Source organism: Amphiprion ocellaris, chromosome 18 (assembly GCF_022539595.1).
Source record: "Amphiprion ocellaris isolate individual 3 ecotype Okinawa chromosome 18, ASM2253959v1, whole genome shotgun sequence".
Taxonomy (NCBI): Eukaryota; Metazoa; Chordata; class Actinopteri; family Pomacentridae; genus Amphiprion; species Amphiprion ocellaris.
The window spans coordinates 3,291,197-3,309,548 of record NC_072783.1 but is presented as its reverse complement, the minus strand read 5'-3'; the positions used below and the strand labels follow the sequence as shown (position 1 = coordinate 3,309,548).

At 36.9% G+C, this 18,352-nt stretch overlaps 1 protein-coding gene across 7 annotated transcripts in view; it reads right to left on the bottom strand.

Annotated features, from left to right (window-relative positions):
* Positions 1-425: 425 nt before the first annotated feature.
* The window catches only part of LOC111572927 (PH and SEC7 domain-containing protein 1-like), a 131,211-nt gene continuing 113,284 nt past the window's right edge, over positions 426-18,352 (bottom strand). For all 7 annotated transcript variants that reach the window (XM_055004477.1, XM_055004476.1, XM_055004479.1 and 4 more), the window contains 4 exons: positions 14,823-14,980; positions 12,319-12,463; positions 10,647-10,790; positions 426-8,044 (listed from right to left, as the gene is read on the bottom strand). In XM_055004477.1, coding sequence (XP_054860452.1) covers positions 7,778-8,044; positions 10,647-10,790; positions 12,319-12,463; positions 14,823-14,980 — 714 coding nt within the window. In that variant the 3' untranslated portion in view covers positions 426-7,777. The remainder of the gene's footprint in view (positions 8,045-10,646; positions 10,791-12,318; positions 12,464-14,822; positions 14,981-18,352) is intronic.

Genomic DNA, 18,352 nt, shown 5'->3' with positions numbered 1-18,352 from the left:
TGATATATTGCATAATTTGCACTACTTAAGTACTCAAAATTGACATTTTATGTGCCACATATGCTGTCATTTTCCAGTATTTAGTAGGTGTAGGATCCAGTTTTGATGGCGTTATTGTGGTATAATCGTGTGAAAGTTAGTGCAAGCAGCTCTTATCTTGAAAATGCACATAAAAATGTACTAATCATGCATCAGAATGGCTCCTGGTTATTATAGACCGTGTCATTGGGTCATCCTTACTCATACATTAACATATAAGCAGCATTTTAATACCGTAGGTCACAAGTTTGAACCGTTTTATCGCAGTTTAATGCACATTTTTAAAGTGTCTTAGCATTAAATTTGCATAAAAACACTCATAATACCTCAGAAATGCACTCAAGCCGAGTACCTGAGCAGCAACACTTCAGTCACAGGACACAGCAAACCTTTCAAAACACTTTTATTTTTGATCTTCTACGCCTCCCAGAATGAGAGGCTCAACAAACAACATTTTTCCATTGGTGAGTTTTCAACAAGGCAGTGACACACGTAGCTCACTGTAATGTTTAGCATCAAATGAACGTTGCCTTTACCTGCACCGGTCTAAAAAACATTGAGATGGATGAGATCAGAACCTCCGAACGTGTAAAAAGATCTCATATAAGCTGGCTTGATTCTCTAAAACACAACGACAGCTTTAAATATCATTCACATTGATTGAAAATAAGGAAAAAAAAGTAAGAAAAAGAAAGAAAAATGACCATGAGCTCAAGGACAGGAACAAAACGTCGACCTACCTTATATATTAACCCTCTAACTGTAGTAGAAATGAAAGCAGGCCGTAGTATCTCATGCTTTATTTACATTCAGAATGATGGGAGCAGTTTAAAGGAGCGTTTCCTGCGTCTGACAGCTTCGCCGTCGCCACGGGAACCAGACATTTCCACACTAACCAGAGACCCAGCAGCTGCTCTTTGATGGAAGCGATGGGTGACATGAGAGAGGAGGTGAGGAAGGAAGGACCTCAGAGACTCTGCAGAGCTGCTTTTCTTTTCTTAGACATCCATCTGTAGCAGAGGGAGCCTTAAAGAGCAGGAATCAGTGGATGTTCTCTCTTTAAATGGGTTGATTTAGTCGCTTTTTGGATCTTATATCAGAATATCACCATAATTAGTCCATTACTGCAAGTAATCTGCATTATTTACTCGCCACACTGGTATCTGACCTCACAAATTTAACACTTTTAAGCTTAAAATGAATCATTACATCTTCAGTTGTTATGGATTTTAATGTCTACCTGTTTAATAAACTCTCTGCGGTCGACTTTAATGCAGTTTTTTCTTCAAAATGTGAGATTTCTGATTATACTTTCTACGTTTCACCACAAAAGTAATTATTTACTCTCAAAATGATTTGCCTTCTTCTGTGAGGGACTATTTTTGTAATTTCATTGTAAAATCTTGTGTTTAATGCTGAATTTTGAAGCTCAGCCTTGATTTCTGTGCTATTAAAATGCTGCCGCTGCTGAAGCATCAAATACGATGAACGCAGCTGACATGTGGTTTGGTTTTGCTTCACTTTACACTCGCCTTTCGTGCCAGAAATGAAACACAACGCTGCGGTTTAACCTGTTCTGAGAACCAACATCAGGGTTGTAATGTTGCCGTATCTGGCTGCAACTAACTATTATCTGTGATTATTAATTGGTCTCTAAAATATCAGAAAATTGTGAAAAAGCCCAAGATAACAAATGTCTTGTTTTGTCCTCAGCACAAAAATATTTAGTTTACTGTTGTAGAGAAGGAAAGAAAGCAGAAAATAATCACATTTAAGAAGTTTAAATCAGAGAATTCAGCTATTTGTTTAAGTAAAAAATGACTCAAACCAATAATTTAACTATCAAATCAGTCAGTGATTAATGTAACAGTTGACAAATAATCGATTAATCGTTGCAGTTCTATTGAACAGAATTCAAAACCTGTTCTTCCAGTGATCCTGAAGTTCACAGAGCTTATTTTAATCTTGTGCAGACATCAGGCCAAAATTGGCAACTGAGCCCCAGATGAACCAGTCAGCTGATTTCAAAGCTAACGAGCTAATCTGGCCTTTAAACATGAGATTAAATACTTTTACAACCAAGTTATTGATCTGAGATCTTGTGCAGGAGTCACAGCAACGAGCCACAACATTAATTAAAACATTATTATTGTGTAGGTTCTTTTTGTGCTGCCAAAACAGCTTTGACCCACTGAAATATGGACATCTAGAGGTGTCCTGTGGTGTCAGACTCTGGTGCTTTGACAGCTGATTCTGTCGCCATGGATCAAGCTTGTTCCCAGCTTGTGATCTGGGGAGTCTTGAGGCTCTTGGTCGTGTTCCTCGAGTCATTCCTGAGCAGTTTTACAGTTTAGTAGGGCAGATTGTTTCAGCGGAGGAAGGCTTCTTCTGTTGGGACGTGACTAAAGAACGTTTTAATGGGTGGCTCTTGTCAAAGCAACTTCCACATGAATGCCAGGACTCAAGGTTTCCAACAGAAAACTGCATTATAATCACAATTTTTATATATATTTCCATATATATAGTCTTACATTCTATTTATCCAGTTGTGACGTTTTCTTAAAAAGTGTCCACTACGACGAGCAGAATTTCATTGTATTTTCATGTGCATTGATGATAAAGGCTTCTTTAATCTCATTAATCTTTAATAATCCATGTGATTTACTTCACCTGCCTGTGGTTTTAGTGTTGTGGCTGATCTGAAATGTTAATATAATCTATTATCTTGTGTGCATTAAACTGAAGAATCTTATCTTTTAGGACTTTAAGGGGAAAATCACATACTTTTACAATAAATTACATAAATATTAGTGTAAAATCTTCACAATCCAAACTGATTTTGTGCACAAATAAAGAAAACAAAACACATTTAAGTGGTTTTGTTTTGATTAACCCTCCTGTTGTCCTCATTCACGGGCACCAAAAAATATGGTTTCCTTGTCTGAAAAAAATACAAAAATTCAGAAAAAAAATTCCCCAAATTTCAAAACCTTCAGGATGAAAATTCCAATAATTCCTTAAAAGTTTCCCTTAAAAGTTTTATTTTTAAAAAATCCCCCAAATTTGGCAAGAAAATTCTTGTAAATATTTTCAAAAAATGAGTAAAATATTCAAAAAAAAATCCTAAAAATATCTAAAGTGATTCCATATATATCAGTAAAATATCCAATATTTTCTTTAAGAACATTCACATAAAAATCAACCAAAATCCAGTGAAATTCGCTGGATTTTGGTTGATTTTTTTGTGAATGTTCTTAAGAAACATTTTTAACATTTCGTTTTTTCCACCAAAAAATGTTCAAAGATTTCCCAAAAATGTTGAAAATGTGGACATCAGAAGTTTCACTGTGAAAATATATTTTTTTTCCACATTTTCAAACTTTAAAATGGGTCAATTTTGACCCGCAGGACGACACGAGGGTTAAAGACTGCAGAGATTAATCAATTGACCAAACAGCTGTAAATTAATGAATGATTTCTGGATGTGGGAAGCAGCAAAACAAAGTAGAAATGTGACTCTTCTCTAAACCTGAAGATGACTGAAAGCTTCAGAGCAGCTGCAGCCGGCTTCTCATGAAATGTTTTGACAACGTGGTACTAAAACGATTCAAACGTGCACAAAGATGTTACTGTCAGTCCAAAAGTAACTCAGATGACAGCTTGTTAGGAGTGAAAATCTGAGAAGTGCTTTTACATTTACGCAGTGTGGGCATGAGATTTCTGTGTAAGTGAACGCTGAGGAGCTCAACGTGAGTCTGGCTGCTTTCTGACATTATAAACAGCACAGTCAAACACTATTAATAAATACACAACTGTAAAGTCAAGTTACATAACTGCTAAAAGGTACAGGGCGTCAGTTATGGCAACAATATACACATGAACCTTTTTAAAAACACCAGAGTGAGCCACGGAGAAGAAAAAGTTTAAAAAAAAGGTGGGAAGTGCAGACAAGAAAAGCCCAAGACGAGATGAAAATAAGTCGTTATTTCCATTACTGATGAAGAAACAGCATCGGAAATGTCTTTGAATTATTTATTTTGCTTGACGGATAGGGCTGCAACCAATGATTATTCTAATGATTGATCATTTTCCTGATTAATCAATTAGTTTGGTCTAGAAAATGGTGAAAATCAAAAGCCCCAAATGACGTCCTCAAAGATAATCAGTTTGTTGTCATAGAAGAGGAAATAAACCATAAAATAATCAGTTTTAAGAAGCTGGAATTATGGAATTTAGACTTTTTAGCTTAAAAAATGACTTACTTAGTTGACAACTAATCGATTAATTGGCTAATCGTTGCAGCTCTACTGACAAACAGCCCAAAGACAGTCAGTTCTACTGTCACACAAGACAAATAAAAAGACATAAATCCTCATGGGTCAATATATAATTGTGTGACTTTTTGTATCATAGTTGACATTTTTGCTGTTTTCAGGTCTAAAATCAAATGGTCACCTATAACCAAACACCACATGGCATTTTAGAGAAAGATTCTTCTAAATATTATATATACAACTGAGTAAAATTGAAAGTTATTTATAAAGATATTGTAGTAAACCTGTTGACATGCGATAATTTTCAAGTCATTTTAGACAAACTTCATGTCATTCTAGACTAATTTTCTGTAATTATGGATCATTTTCAAGTCATTCTGGACAAGTTTTGAGCCATTTTCAACAAGTTTTAATATCAGCTTGAATCTTTCTCATCACTTTGGATCATTTTTGTGTCTTTGGGATCATTTTCCAGTCATTTAGGAAAAATTTCATGTCATTCAGGACAAATTTTCTGCAATTATCGATCATTTTCCAAGTTATTCTGAACATTTTTTCAGTCATTTTGGACAAGTTTTGAGTCATCTCAACTTAATAAAAAGAACACAATCAAAAAATTTTTTGAATCAGCTCATTTTATTATTGTTTAGCTAATTAGAAGGTGGTTGGTATTAAATTCGGACGGTTATTTAGTTGATGTTTTAGTGATATCAAGTCATTTTTTATGAATAAGTGATTGTTTCCATAATAAATAATTACGGAATTTGTAAAGACATGATCATTGTGAACATAAAAAAAACATTAGTTTTGTTATTTTTATTAAAGGCGTATGAAGATATATCCCATGGACTTCAAAGACCCTAAATTATATACTGATCCAGACAATTTTTGAGTCATTTTCAACAAGTTTTATGTCAGCTTGGATCGTTTCTCATCATTTGGGATCATTTTTGTGTCTTTGGGATCATTTTCGAGTCATGTAGGACAAATTTCATGTCATTCTGGACTATTTTTTGTAATTATGAATCATTTTCAAGTCATTTTGGACAAGTTTTGAGTCATTTTGGACAATTTCTGAGTCATTTTGGACACTTTTTAATATCCGCTCAGATCGTTTCTTGTTGTTTTGGATCATTTATGTGTCTTTGGGATAATTTTCAAGTCATTTAGGACAAATTTCATGTCATTCTAGACTAATTTTCTGTAATTATGGATCATTTTCAAGTCATTTTGGACAATTTTCAACTTCAAAAGTCCCTCAATTGTATATTGACCCTCATGATGGAGAAACTGGAGCTGAGAATGTTTCAGATTTTTTGCGTAACAATGACTCAGACGATGGCGAAAACACTGTTGGATTAATATTCCGTCAACCTGTAAATGTTTGAGCTCCACACTGCAGCAGGAACACGACTGAGAGACAAACACTTTGCTATGCTGAAGCCTGAATATTCAATCATCTGTACTAGAAACTGTACAAATCTAAAGTACAACGACACGGGGAGCTGCTGCTGGATGACGACAAACCCAAAGTGAAGGAACCAGCGCAGTTCCCAGCATGCACACGCCGACACACACTCCCAACACACAAACAGACTCCACATCCGCAGGTAAACACAAACACGTCCTGTTTCCTTGTTTTTTAAGTAGTTTTTTAGCCCTGCGTCGCCTCCTTTTAAGCAAACGACGCCGTGCATATTGACTGCAGGTGCAGCAGGTGTGATTATGGCTGAAATGTTGACAGCTCTCCCTGCTGGTTGAACGCTGGCGCTGCAGCTGCTCAAAGGTGTGTTTTTTCTTTTTTAAAGCCTGAGTAGAAAATGGCTATGCATCGGTAATGCTATGAGGTGTATATGGCTACCAAACATTACATGGTTCCATATTTTAGACCAGTCCGTCCCCCTAAAAACACACACTTTCACATTCCTCACCCTTTTTCATGCATCTTTAAGAACACAATCAGCCCTGATCCGACTAAAATCATGCTCGTAGCAAACCATGCGCTGTCTTTGGAATACTTCCTGCGCAAACCCGCCGCCAAAAACAACCTTTACTAATCTTTGATAGGTACATACTATAATATTCATATTAAATAATAAAAAAAAGCAACACGTGATTATCATGTTGCGGGACTTACACGAAGATAAGTGTACCTATAATGCATCGTCACATCAGTGTGCTGAATATATTGTAAATATACCATCATGTATCCTACAATATAAGCAGGTGGTGCGTTATATACAACATATCCTGGGTGTTTACAAAGAGTATGGGTAACATATTTCCTTTTACATCTTCAATATCATATTTCATCGTACACTTGACACACACAGGAGGCTCAACAACAACAAATGACTGTAAAATACCGTAAAAATACAGAGAAAACAACAACATTCAGGGTCTGCCCGGTGAGTGTCAACACAGGGTTTACAGCAGAAATGAGCGGCTATAAGTACAGACGAAAGGTTGTTGGATTATGGCACCGGCATGAGGAGAACGATGTAAAACAACCCCCAGAGGATGATTGATTTGGTGCTGCGCTCAGAGTAGTAAAAAGGCCCTAAAAGAAGCTGCGCTGGATGCAGGCATGCGGATCACTGCAGAAAACAACATTCAGCCAAGAAGTAGAAGGAGAACAGAAGCACGTCACGGGACAAGAAGCAAAGCAAACTGGGAAAGATGTTCGAGTAGAGCAAAGGAAAACAGAACAAAAACAAAAACACCACCTCTGTCTGTGAGATGCAGTTCTGTCGCTGCATATCAGGAGTCTGGTAACATCTACTAACGGAAGAGAGACGACTCGTTCAACCTGATGCCGCCTTCAGGGGAAACGCAGAGAAGCTAAAAAAGCTGTACCTTCCGGCTCCTGTGTGGAATGTGAACACACCGTGGTGATGTGGCAAAAAGAAAGGAGCCGGCGATAAGTCCGCAGCGGTTCAGCTGAAGCCAAACCGTCGGCCGGATGCGATGCGATGACAAAGTTAAAGTGTGTAAACGTGTTTGGTCCCGAAAAAACAGAGTGCAAGGTCACGAAAAAAAAGGCGGGAGAATGTGAGGTGCCTGGAAAGAAGGGAAGGGGAGGAAAGGATGCTGGATGAGGGCCCTGTGGAGCCCCGGTCATCCGTCTGCAGCTCCTGGTGAGGCTGCTCAGCTCAGTCTGCTGCTGCTCCCAGGTCCTGAAGACACCTTCAACCCTGCACACCTGTGACCTCCTGCACCTCACTGCTGCTGCTTCCAGCCGCTCCGCCAGTCACAGGATCTGCACCTCCTCTGTTGGATGAGAAGATTGGGGGTGCCGGGTGGGGCGTCGTGGTCGGGGGAGGGCGTGGGGTCAGACCCTCACTCCTGCTCCCCCCTTCAAGCAGAGCTCCAAACCCTCCTGGATCTCAAATAAAAGCCCGTGCAGGGAGACGGCCTGATGCTGGCAGTGCAACGCCGTGCCGCTCCCGGCCCCCCGCCCCGCCTCACTTCTTCACGGCCTGCCGGTAGCTGTGTCTCTGGCCTTCCTGCCGAGGCTTGGTGCCGCTGCAGCCGCTGGCTTTGCTGCTGTTGCCTCCGTCCCTGGTGCTGCTGGCCAGGCTGGCCTGGCTGCTGTCCTGCAGCGTGGGGCTGGAGTGCGCCCTCTGCAGGCCGTTGTCCTCCAGGAGCTGGGACTCGAACACCGACAGGTCCTCCTCGCCGCTCCGGATCTTAGCTCGAAGCAGCATCACGTAAGTCCCGTATCGCGTTTTCTGGAAAGATGGGAGAGAAAGAGACAGAATAAAGTTAGAATTTGATAACTAAAGGTGGCTTTAATCTGCAGGTAGAAGGTAGCATGAACATTTACAGGAACTACCCCTAAATCAGTGGTCTCCAACCTGTTGTGCACCACAGACTGGTTTCAAGCAAGAAAATGTTCTGCGGACCGGTCATCGCGCACGTAATAAATCAGAATTGTTTTTTTATCATTGAGTCGGAGCCTCGGCAGAGTTATGGCACAATTGGTGTACGTTTGTCTGTCTGTCTGTCTGTCTGTTAGCAACATTACTCAAAAACAGAGTAACAGATTTGGATGAAACTTTCAGGGAAGATCAGAAATGACACAAGGACCAAGTGATTAGATTTTACCAGTTATGCAGCTTATAGTCTGGATCCACGGATTTGTTAAAAATTTCTGTATCATTGCAAGATAGCATCACAGCGTCACTGTAACCATGACAACAAGTAAACACTACATCAGCTGTCTGCTGATGATCACATGATTGTGATCCTACTACAAATCCACCACTGAGGACTTATCAGACTTATCCATCAGAAATGATCCAAGGAACAACTGATTAAATTGTGGGGGTGTTTCTGAGTCCCATCAATTCCTGCCACCTGCTACATATTTAGGTCATGTGATTCGGTATCCGTACATAACGTACACATGCATAACACACACCTGTGCTCAGCACAACATCATTTAGTTTGTGGGTACATCTATATTAAATGGACACATTCTATGTTGCCGTGATTTCTGCCATGAATTTTTTTCAAGATTTTATCCATCAAAAATGTTACAATGACTGAGCAGCCTTGGCAGAGTACTGTACTCTCTGAGTGCTTTTGTTTTTCTTATCATTATTATTAGGGCTGCACAGTGACTCGATGATTAGCACTGTTGCCCTGAAGATCCCCGGTTCATGTGCCGGCCTGGGATCTTTCTGTATAGAGTTTCCATGTTCTCTCTGTGCATGTGTGGGTTTTCTCAGCTTCCTCCCACAGTGCAAAAACATGCTGAGGTTAATTGGTGATTCTAAATTGCCCGTAGGTGTGAATGTGATTGTTTGTCTCTACGTGTAGTCCTGTGATAGACTGCTGATCTGTCCAGGTGTCCTCTACCTTCACCCTAAGTCAGCTGGGATAGACTCCGCCCCCCGCGACCTTAATGAAGATTAAGCGGTACATAGCTAATGCATGGATTATTATTTTAAAAAAGGGTCCTTAACAAATAAAATTACGTTTTATTGCTTCATTTAACAGCCAGGCATGTAAAGTGAGTCCAGTGACAGAAAGACGATCTAGTCATTTCTGAAACTAAAATACCATGCAGACTCCGCCGGAAATCATCCCTTCTCTTCAGAATCAGAAAACAGAACCAGAAATACTTCATTGATCCGTTACAGTTGCTCCCATTCAAAGTCTTAGAAATTTAAGAAGAAGAAAAAACATTCAAGGAAAAACACGTCCTACAAATATAACATAAATAGAAAAACATAAGCATAAGATGTAAAAATGTACATTGTACTAGGATAATTAAAGTGTTCGTATACAGTTCTAATTGTGTTATTGCACAGAGAAGTAGTTCTTGCTTTAGTTTTAATCAGTTTTTCAGCTTTCCGTTTACAGTACAGTGTAAAATCTGACAACTTCGACTATAATGTTAACTTCTTTATAACTTTAACTTCAAGTGAGCTAAAACAACGACAAACAGTGTTAAGTGGTGAAATAGAAAGGTGGAGGTGGGTTGTGTTAGCTTATAAGGTACATTTTAAATTGTTGATGCTGATGTTAGAATGGAGGAGACTGCTGCTTGACGAGAACATCAAGAGGACAGAAAAACGATGCTTGGTGAGTTTAACCAATCAGTGCTGGGACCTTAACAGCAGTTTTTAAGGGTATTTTCCCCACAAACGGTTCTATAAGAATTTCTACAGGGTTGCTTCCTAAAGTTAGAGCATGTTTAAAGGTTCAAGTTGCACTAAAATGAGCCGTTCCTGCAGTGAGAAACTTCCGTATGATGCTGATGTTGACTCCCTCCTTGTGACTGTAGATAATTCTTTATGACTCTGTCTGTATATTTGAGTTGGTTGTTCGATAAATAAATGAGTTTAAGACGATCGGATGCCTCCATGACTGCGTTGTGATGAATCTAAAGTCTCTAAAAATTTCACTCATATTAGCTTCTCTTTATTGGCTCCCTGTAAAATCCAGGACAGATTTTAAAATCCTTCTCTTCACATATAAAACTCTTAATAACCAAACTCCATCTTATCTTAAAGATCTTATTGCACCATATTTCCCTAACAGAGAGCTTTGCTCTCAGACTGCAGGTTTCTTTGTTGTTCCAGAGTTTCCAGAAGTAAAATGGGATGTAAAGCCTTCAGTTATCAGCTCCTCTGTTGTGGGTTAAAGCACACATGAACCATCTCTTAGTGTTTACTGTTCGTATTGTTTGTTGGTTCTCCAGAGGTTCTCCAGGGATGTTTTCTGAGGTTGGAAGATGTTCAAAGGTTCAGGTCGTCCTAAAACCGGCCTGCGGTGGAAAACATCCTCCTGAGAGCTGCCTGACTGCCCACAATGATTCCTCACCTCAAAGTCCAGGTACTCGTCTCGCTGCCGGTACTCCTCCAGCTCGCGGCCTTTCACCTTGCGGTCGGGAGGAAACGATCGCAGCTCGGCCAGCTCGGTGGAAATAGCTCTGAATCTCGTTTCATGAGATCTGACCTGCTCCTCCTGGAAGCACAGAGTGAAGAAGAACACATTGAAGTAAACAATAAACATCTGCTGCTGTCATTCTTTTCATTCTGTCCCACTGATTCACACAACTACCTGCACACCTGCTCCTCATTTCTTACTCATCTCGTAATTCATTCACAGTTAAAATAGCTTGAACACAAACAGTAACAGATAGATGCTGCTGAGATAAGAGCAATGGATCACAGATTTGTTTAGCTTTCTAGGATGAACGTTACAAAAAGTCAAACATCTGCATCTTTGTTGGTGATTCTGATGTGAGGAAACCAAATAGCATCCTCCTCTATTTTTATTTATTTATTAGTAGTAAAGTTGCCTGATTGGTCAGTAGTAGATGGAAAAGGTCAAGCTGACTGGGAATTTAAAGTCGCCCTCTGCTGGAGCTCACGACAAACTACTTCTGAGGATAGTTTGCACTTCTTCCAGGGTAAGTACACTGACTGTCTCATAGGAATGAAGTTATACTGGTTTTATCAAAGTTGTTGATAGCTACTATTTTGGTCAGAAAGTGTTTAATATAATTAAAATACTGCTAAAGGTAGCGATGCAGACCTTGCTAGCAGGGAATTTTATGTGATTTGGTGGTGGTTATTTCATTTCATAAATCAGTGTTACAAGCTGTCATCTTGTGTTTTTTTAGTATTGTCTATTTTTTATTTTCAAAATTGATCTTACACGTTGTTATCTTGTTGTGTGTTTTTCTTTTTAATATTGTGTATTTATTTTATTGTAGAAATTGATCTTACAAGTTGCTATCTTGACATCATTTTTGGGTATTTTAAATTTGTTTTATTTCAATAATCAAACTCACAACTTGTTACAATGTTGTCTTTTTAAAATTATTTTTATATATTTATTTTAGAAACTTATCTTCCAAGTTGTCTTGCCATGTCTTTTTTGTATTTCATATTTATTTTATTTCAGAAATCACCCTTAGTGTTATCTCGTTGTACCCTTTTTGCTTTTTGTATTTTATATTTATTATATTTTGGAAATAAATCTTACAAATTTCTATATTTTTGACAGAGTTTTTTTGTATTTGAAAATAGTTTAATTTTAGGTAATCAGACGTACAAGGCGTTATCTTTCAGTGTCTGTTTTTTTGTTTGTTATTTTATATTTATTTTATTTCACTAATCATTCTTAGCCTGACTTTGTTGTGTCTTTTTTTGTGTTTTACATTTATTATATTTCTTGAAATCAAAATCTTACAAATTTAGTTTTTTTTAACATTTTTCTTTAGAAATTAGTTTTACAAAATGTTATCTTTCAGTGTCAGTTTTTTTGTATGCATTTTATATTTATCTTATTTTAGAAATCAGTCTTACAAGTTGTTATTTTATTGTTTCTTTTTTGTATTTCATATTTATATTATTTTGTTGCTGATGTCTGTATAACGCATAATTAACTGTATTAAAATGTGCTGCCTCAGTGAACTTGATTAAATTTGACTGGACTGGACTCGTCCTCCTTTCTGGCTGATGAGCGTCTCTTATTGTGGCGGTACCTCGGTCAGTTTGGACATGGTCCCCGGCAGCAGCGGTCGGCTGAACTTCTTCTGGGATCCGATGGCTGCTGGGAAGGGAGGAGCTGAGAACATGGCCGCCACCGTGTTGATGCGAGTGATCCAGGACTGCATCTGCTCCGCGTTCCTGCAAACAAACAAACAAAGAAACAGGCGAAATTAATGAACAAACAAATCCCCAACCCCCAAACACATGGTGTAGGTAGAAAGCCGCTGATCCTCGGCCGGATTACAGCATCAAAGGGGTAATTATCAGAGAGAAAAGAGCTGCTGTTGACAAAGAAATTATTTTGGAGCCAATTAAGGCGTGAGAGAAGAGGGCCTGTTTTACACTAACAGACCCATTAGGGGCCCAAGAGAAATATCATACGGAATCAGACAGCCTCGCCTAAATCCCCGAGGAGAGAAGGAAGGCGAGGTGGAGACAAAGAGAGACGAGAGGCTCTGGGAGGGTTCGGTATCTGGGACAAACTGCAACTGGAGCACAGAGCCGTCCTCCTGGGGGATGGAACATGTGGCCAGTGGTGTGCCACTTCCTGGATCCTGTTTTACATCCACACACCTTCACCTTCACCACGCTCAACATGTGAAGCCGTCCGTGTGCACACGAACACGGCTGGATCCACAGCTGGTAAATGAGCTGAATGTGGAGCAGCAGAGAGTCGTCTTCAAACCACAAAGTTGGAGGAAAAAAAAAGAAGAAGTGTGTTTAGAGGCACTCGTGTAACCGGGTTGCAGGCTGGATGTAGGTGATCAGAGCATCCTGGTTTCCCCCAATGAGGGAACAAAGATAGTTTGGTTTGAGCAAAAGTTTTAGAAAGTTACTTTGATTCTTCACTCACACACTGGGTGCATTAACCCTCCTGTTGTCTTCATTTACGGGCACCAAAAAATATTGTTTCCTTGTCTGAAAAAAATGCAAAAATTCAGCAAAAAAATTCACCAAATTTCTGAAAATTTGTAAAAAATTCAGAAAATTCTTTAAAAGTTTTATTTTTAAAAAATCCCCCAAATTTGACAAGAAAATTCTTGTAAATATTTTCAAAAAATGAGAAAAATCTTCCAAAAAAATCCTAAAAATATCTAAAGTGATTCCATATATATCAGTAAAATTTGTACTATTTTCTTTAAGAACATTCACAAAAAAATCAACCAAAATCCAGCGAAATTCGCTGGATTTTGGTTGATTTTTTTGTGTGAATGTTCTTAAAGAAACAATTTTTTAAACATTTTTTTCCACCAAAAAATGCTACAAAAAATTCCCAAAAATGTTGAAAATGTGGACATCAGAAGTTTCACTGTGAAAATATATTTTTTTCCACATTTTCAAACTTTAAAACGGATCAATTTGACCTGCAGGACGACACGAGGGTTAAACGTCTTTTTCCTTTGAATACAAACGTCCTCACGTGCTGTTTAATTCAGTTTACATACAAATAATAATAATGTGCCTTAAACTTTGACTGTCGCCGTCCATTTATACTTGAGATACCATAAAGTATAGGATGTAATGTTTGGATCCTGACTTCCAAACTGCTAAATCTTTTTTAGTAATTTATTAGAATTTTATTTTTGAATTTGACCTTCCAAGTTGTCTTGTCTTTTTTTTGGTATTTTATATTTATTAAAATAATATATAATTCTTAGCCTTACCTTGTTGTGTCTTATATATTTTTTATTTTATATTCATTATATTTTGGAAATCGATCTTACACACTTCTTTGTTTTCTTGTTAGTAATTTATTTTAATTTTGTTTTAGAATTCAATCTTACAAGTTGTTATCTTATTGTGTCTTTTTTGTTTGTTTTTTTTACATTTATTTTATTTCAGAAATTGTCCTTAAAAGTTGTCATATTGCTGTCATTTTATAATATTTTATATTTATTATTATTTTTACCCAGCAAATAACCTGCACCCTAATATTAGTCAAATGTATTTGATTGCTGAGTTTCCAGAGAGTTTGCCTGACACGTGCTGACAAAATGACGTGTGCAGAGGAATTCTAAATGTCTGTAGCAGGCAGCTAATTTCTGTGTTTCCTCTGAGTCAGACTGAAAACAAACCTTTAAAGTGACTCATGTAAAAATCTGGCTTTTTGGAAAACCACAGGGAGCTGGTGCTTGTTGCAAACATGTACACTGTTTAGTCTGTTTTATCTCTAAAAGAACCTAAATAATTAGAAATACACCAGGTGGAAATGAACCAAATCAGCTTTAAGTTCAAGTAAAATCAATAAACTGTGTTCAGATTTCCTTTCATTTGAACTTAAGATGAAAATAAGCCAAAATGTGTAAAACTTTGGACTGTACAGGATGGTCTGGACGGGGACTGCAGGTCAACTGGAGCTTGTTTTTATGCACATTCTTCATGGTTTGGATGTTGATGTCCATCCATCCATCCATGCATGTTGTTCACTGTAGGTGTGTTTGATCGGACATCACGTGTTTGTGTTTATTCCGGCTCAGCGAGGAGCATGAAGACTCACGGGGCCTGGAAGAGATAAACCCTCCAGTCGGCGGTGCGCAGGTAGAAAACGTTGGGTCTCTTGCTGTAGTCGGAAGCTTTCATGGCCAGAGAGTGATGGATGGAGACGGCATTCTTCAGGTCCTCGTCTGACAGCTGCTTGTCAGGCCTGTACTCGCCCTGTAACGCAGAAATAAACATTACGATTAACACATTTATTAAAGAAGATACTGATTAGAAACAGCCGATATTCTCCAAAGACACAGTTCCGTCTTCATCCAGTCTCAACCTGAAACTCATCGACTTCTGGAGTAAGAAGCACAAAGACTGAGAACTTTCAAAACCCAAAAATATACGTACACTACCGTTCAAAAATTTGGGGCCATTTAGAAATATTCTTATTTTTGAAAGAAAAGCAATTTGTTTTTCAATGAAGATAAAATCAAATGAATGATAAATCCAGTCTAGACACTGTTAATGTGGTAAATGACTATATTTTTTCTATATTTTTTACTGTATTTTTTCTATATTTTTACTGTATTTTTGCTATATTTTTACTGCAATTTTGCTATATTTTTGCTATATTTTTACTATATTTTTTTCTATATTTTTAGTGTATTTTTACTGTATTTTTTCTATATTTTTACTGTATTTTTGCTATATTTTTACTGTATTTTTGCTATATTTTTTTCTATATTTTTACTATATTTTTTCTATATTTTTACTGGCGTCACCTACAAATGTCCCAACTTTTGAATGAAAAGCAGTTTGTTTTTCAATGAAGTTAACATTAAATGAATGATAAATCCAGTCTAGACATTGTTAATGTGGTAAATGACTATATTTTTTCTATATTTTTTACTGTATTTTTACTGTATTTTTTCTATATTTTTACTGTATTTTTGCTATATTTTTACTGCAATTTTGCTATATTTTTGCTATATTTTTGCTATATTTTTTCTATATTTTTACTGTATTTTTACTATATTTTTTCTATATTTTTACTGCATTTTTACTATATTTTTTCTATATTTTTACTGTATTTTTGCTATATTTTTTTCTATATTTTTACTGGCGTCACCTACAAATGTCCCAACTTTTGAATGAAAAGCAGTTTGTTTTTCAATGAAGTTAACATTATGAATGATAAATCCAGTGTAGACACTGTTAATGTGGTAAATGATTATTCTAGCTGGAAACAGCTGATTTTTAATGGAATATCTCCATAGGGGTACAGAGGAACATTTCCAGCAACCATCACTCCTGTGTTCTAATGCTACATTGTGTTAGCTAATGGTGTTGAAAGGCTCATTGATGATTAGAAAACTCTTGTACAGTTATGTTAGCACATGGATAAAAGTGGGAGTTTTCATGGAAAACATGGAATTGTCTGGGTGACATTTGGTTTATTTTAACTTGCTATAATGTGATTTGATAATCGTGGAGATACAATACCTGAGTTTCATTAAGCAAAAACATATTGTTCCTTAGAAATATAAATGTTTCTTCTCCAAAATTATATTCTGTTGAGCAAAAGAAGACAAATATTTCAAATCTAAGCTCCAAACTCTCTAAATATTATATTTATTTATGCAAAACACACCTCAATCCAGTTCAGGACCAATTCAAAAATCAAGTTTTTCTCTCTCAACCTGATCTCAAACAGGTCTACATGCCCTTTTATAACATCTTCTTTATATTACTGTCATTTATTGTCAATACATTTGTTGTTTTATCATTTATTTACACTTACTCAGCTTTTAACAAACAGTGTAGTTTTAGAACTGACTTTAGAAGCATTTTATGGTTCAGCTTCTGTTTAAATTGTTGAACTGCTGCTGCCTTTTAAGCCTGAGATCCTCAGATTATTACATTTTCTTGAAAAAAAGATCAAAGCATGAAACTAGTGTAAACAGAAAGAATCGTCAACTTTCCAACAGTCCTTAAACGTATCATCTGTAACAAATCTAAGCTTAACAACTTCATCAAAATTTCAATATTTTAAAGCCTCATTCAAGAAATTAACCATTTTCATTATTAGCATAGTACAGAGCAGAAAAATAAAGCATAAATAATCAATAAATAATCAATAAATTAAATGTAGCAAGGCTCAGAAACAGGGAGCAGAGCAGCAAGTTGGAGATCCATTCAGCATGGTGAAACATCTCTCTAGAGACTGTAAGATTTAAACAGGTAATGAACAGATTTTAACTGTTGTTTTTTTAAATAAAAATTTTATTAAATTACATGTAGGCTGTAAAATAAAAAAAACCTGTACATAAACCCACCACACATGTGAGACGGCTCACACCTCCACATATTTAAATCTCTGATAAAAAGTCACCTTTTTAAGATCGCTTTTAATGTTTTCTGCTTTTATATCTGCTCTCTTTTATTTCACTGTTGTTCTTTTTATTTATTTATTTATTTATGCATTTCCTACCTGTAAAGTGTCTTTGAGTGACCATAAAAGCAAATATACAATTATTATTATTATTATTATTATTATTATTATTATTATTATTATTATTATTATTATTATTATTATTATTATATTTTATTATTGTATTTTATTTTTATTAATTTTTTTTTATGTCCACAGAAAAAAATCTATAATCTATTAGTAAGTTATGTTTTTTACAAAGTGTGACCACAGAATTAAGCTATTTTACTGTATTTTTACTCAAAAAAAAATCACCATTTTGCAGGTTTTTGCTGTTATTTTCATAGTTTTGAATGCTACAGCACATCACCTTGCTGCTTGTTTTATTTTTATTGTACAGACTAGTCAAATGGCATATTTATAACATGTGGAGCCACATTTAGTAAGAATATCTTTACACGCCAGCGTATCTTGTTTTAATGTCATATTATTTTTCTATATTTCGTCCTTAACTGAATGATTTTATTTGTCTCGTTGCAATTTTGAGCATTCTTCTTCCTGCTCTGTGAGGCACTTTGTCTTGAACAATGCCGTATAAATACAGTTTTTATTGTTTTTATTCTAGAGAACAGAGCTAGAGTCTGACTGCAGGTTGAGTCGATCACGTTTTTCTCAGCAGCAGCAGCGGCGGCTCTGTTGTGCTGGCAGAGGTTGACCCGGACCACAGCCAGGTCCTTTAGCTCCGTATGGTTTCTCTGCAGGTTGCCAGGACGTTATGTCACAACAGCTTTCAGACTGTAAACAGGAAGACTCCCCCTGATGCTGGACGGCCTGCTGTTGTCCCTGATATCTAGTTTAAATAAAGCATTCTCAGAGAGCTGAGGGCTGGACTACGAAGCGACATTAGTGGGTTAACGAGGTGCACTGCTGTGCACAAGTTTAGGGTCACTTAGAAATGTCCTTATTGTTGAAAGAAAAGCAGTTTTTTTCAATGAAGATAACATTAAATGAATGATAAATCCAGTCTAGACATCGTTAATGTGGTAAATGACTATTCTAGCTGGAAGCTGGAGTTTTATTTTGTGTAGCAGAAGAACCAACGCCCACTTTAACGTGAACAGAGTTTAAAGCCGAAAGTCTGAATTGACAATGAAAGCTGAAAACCACCT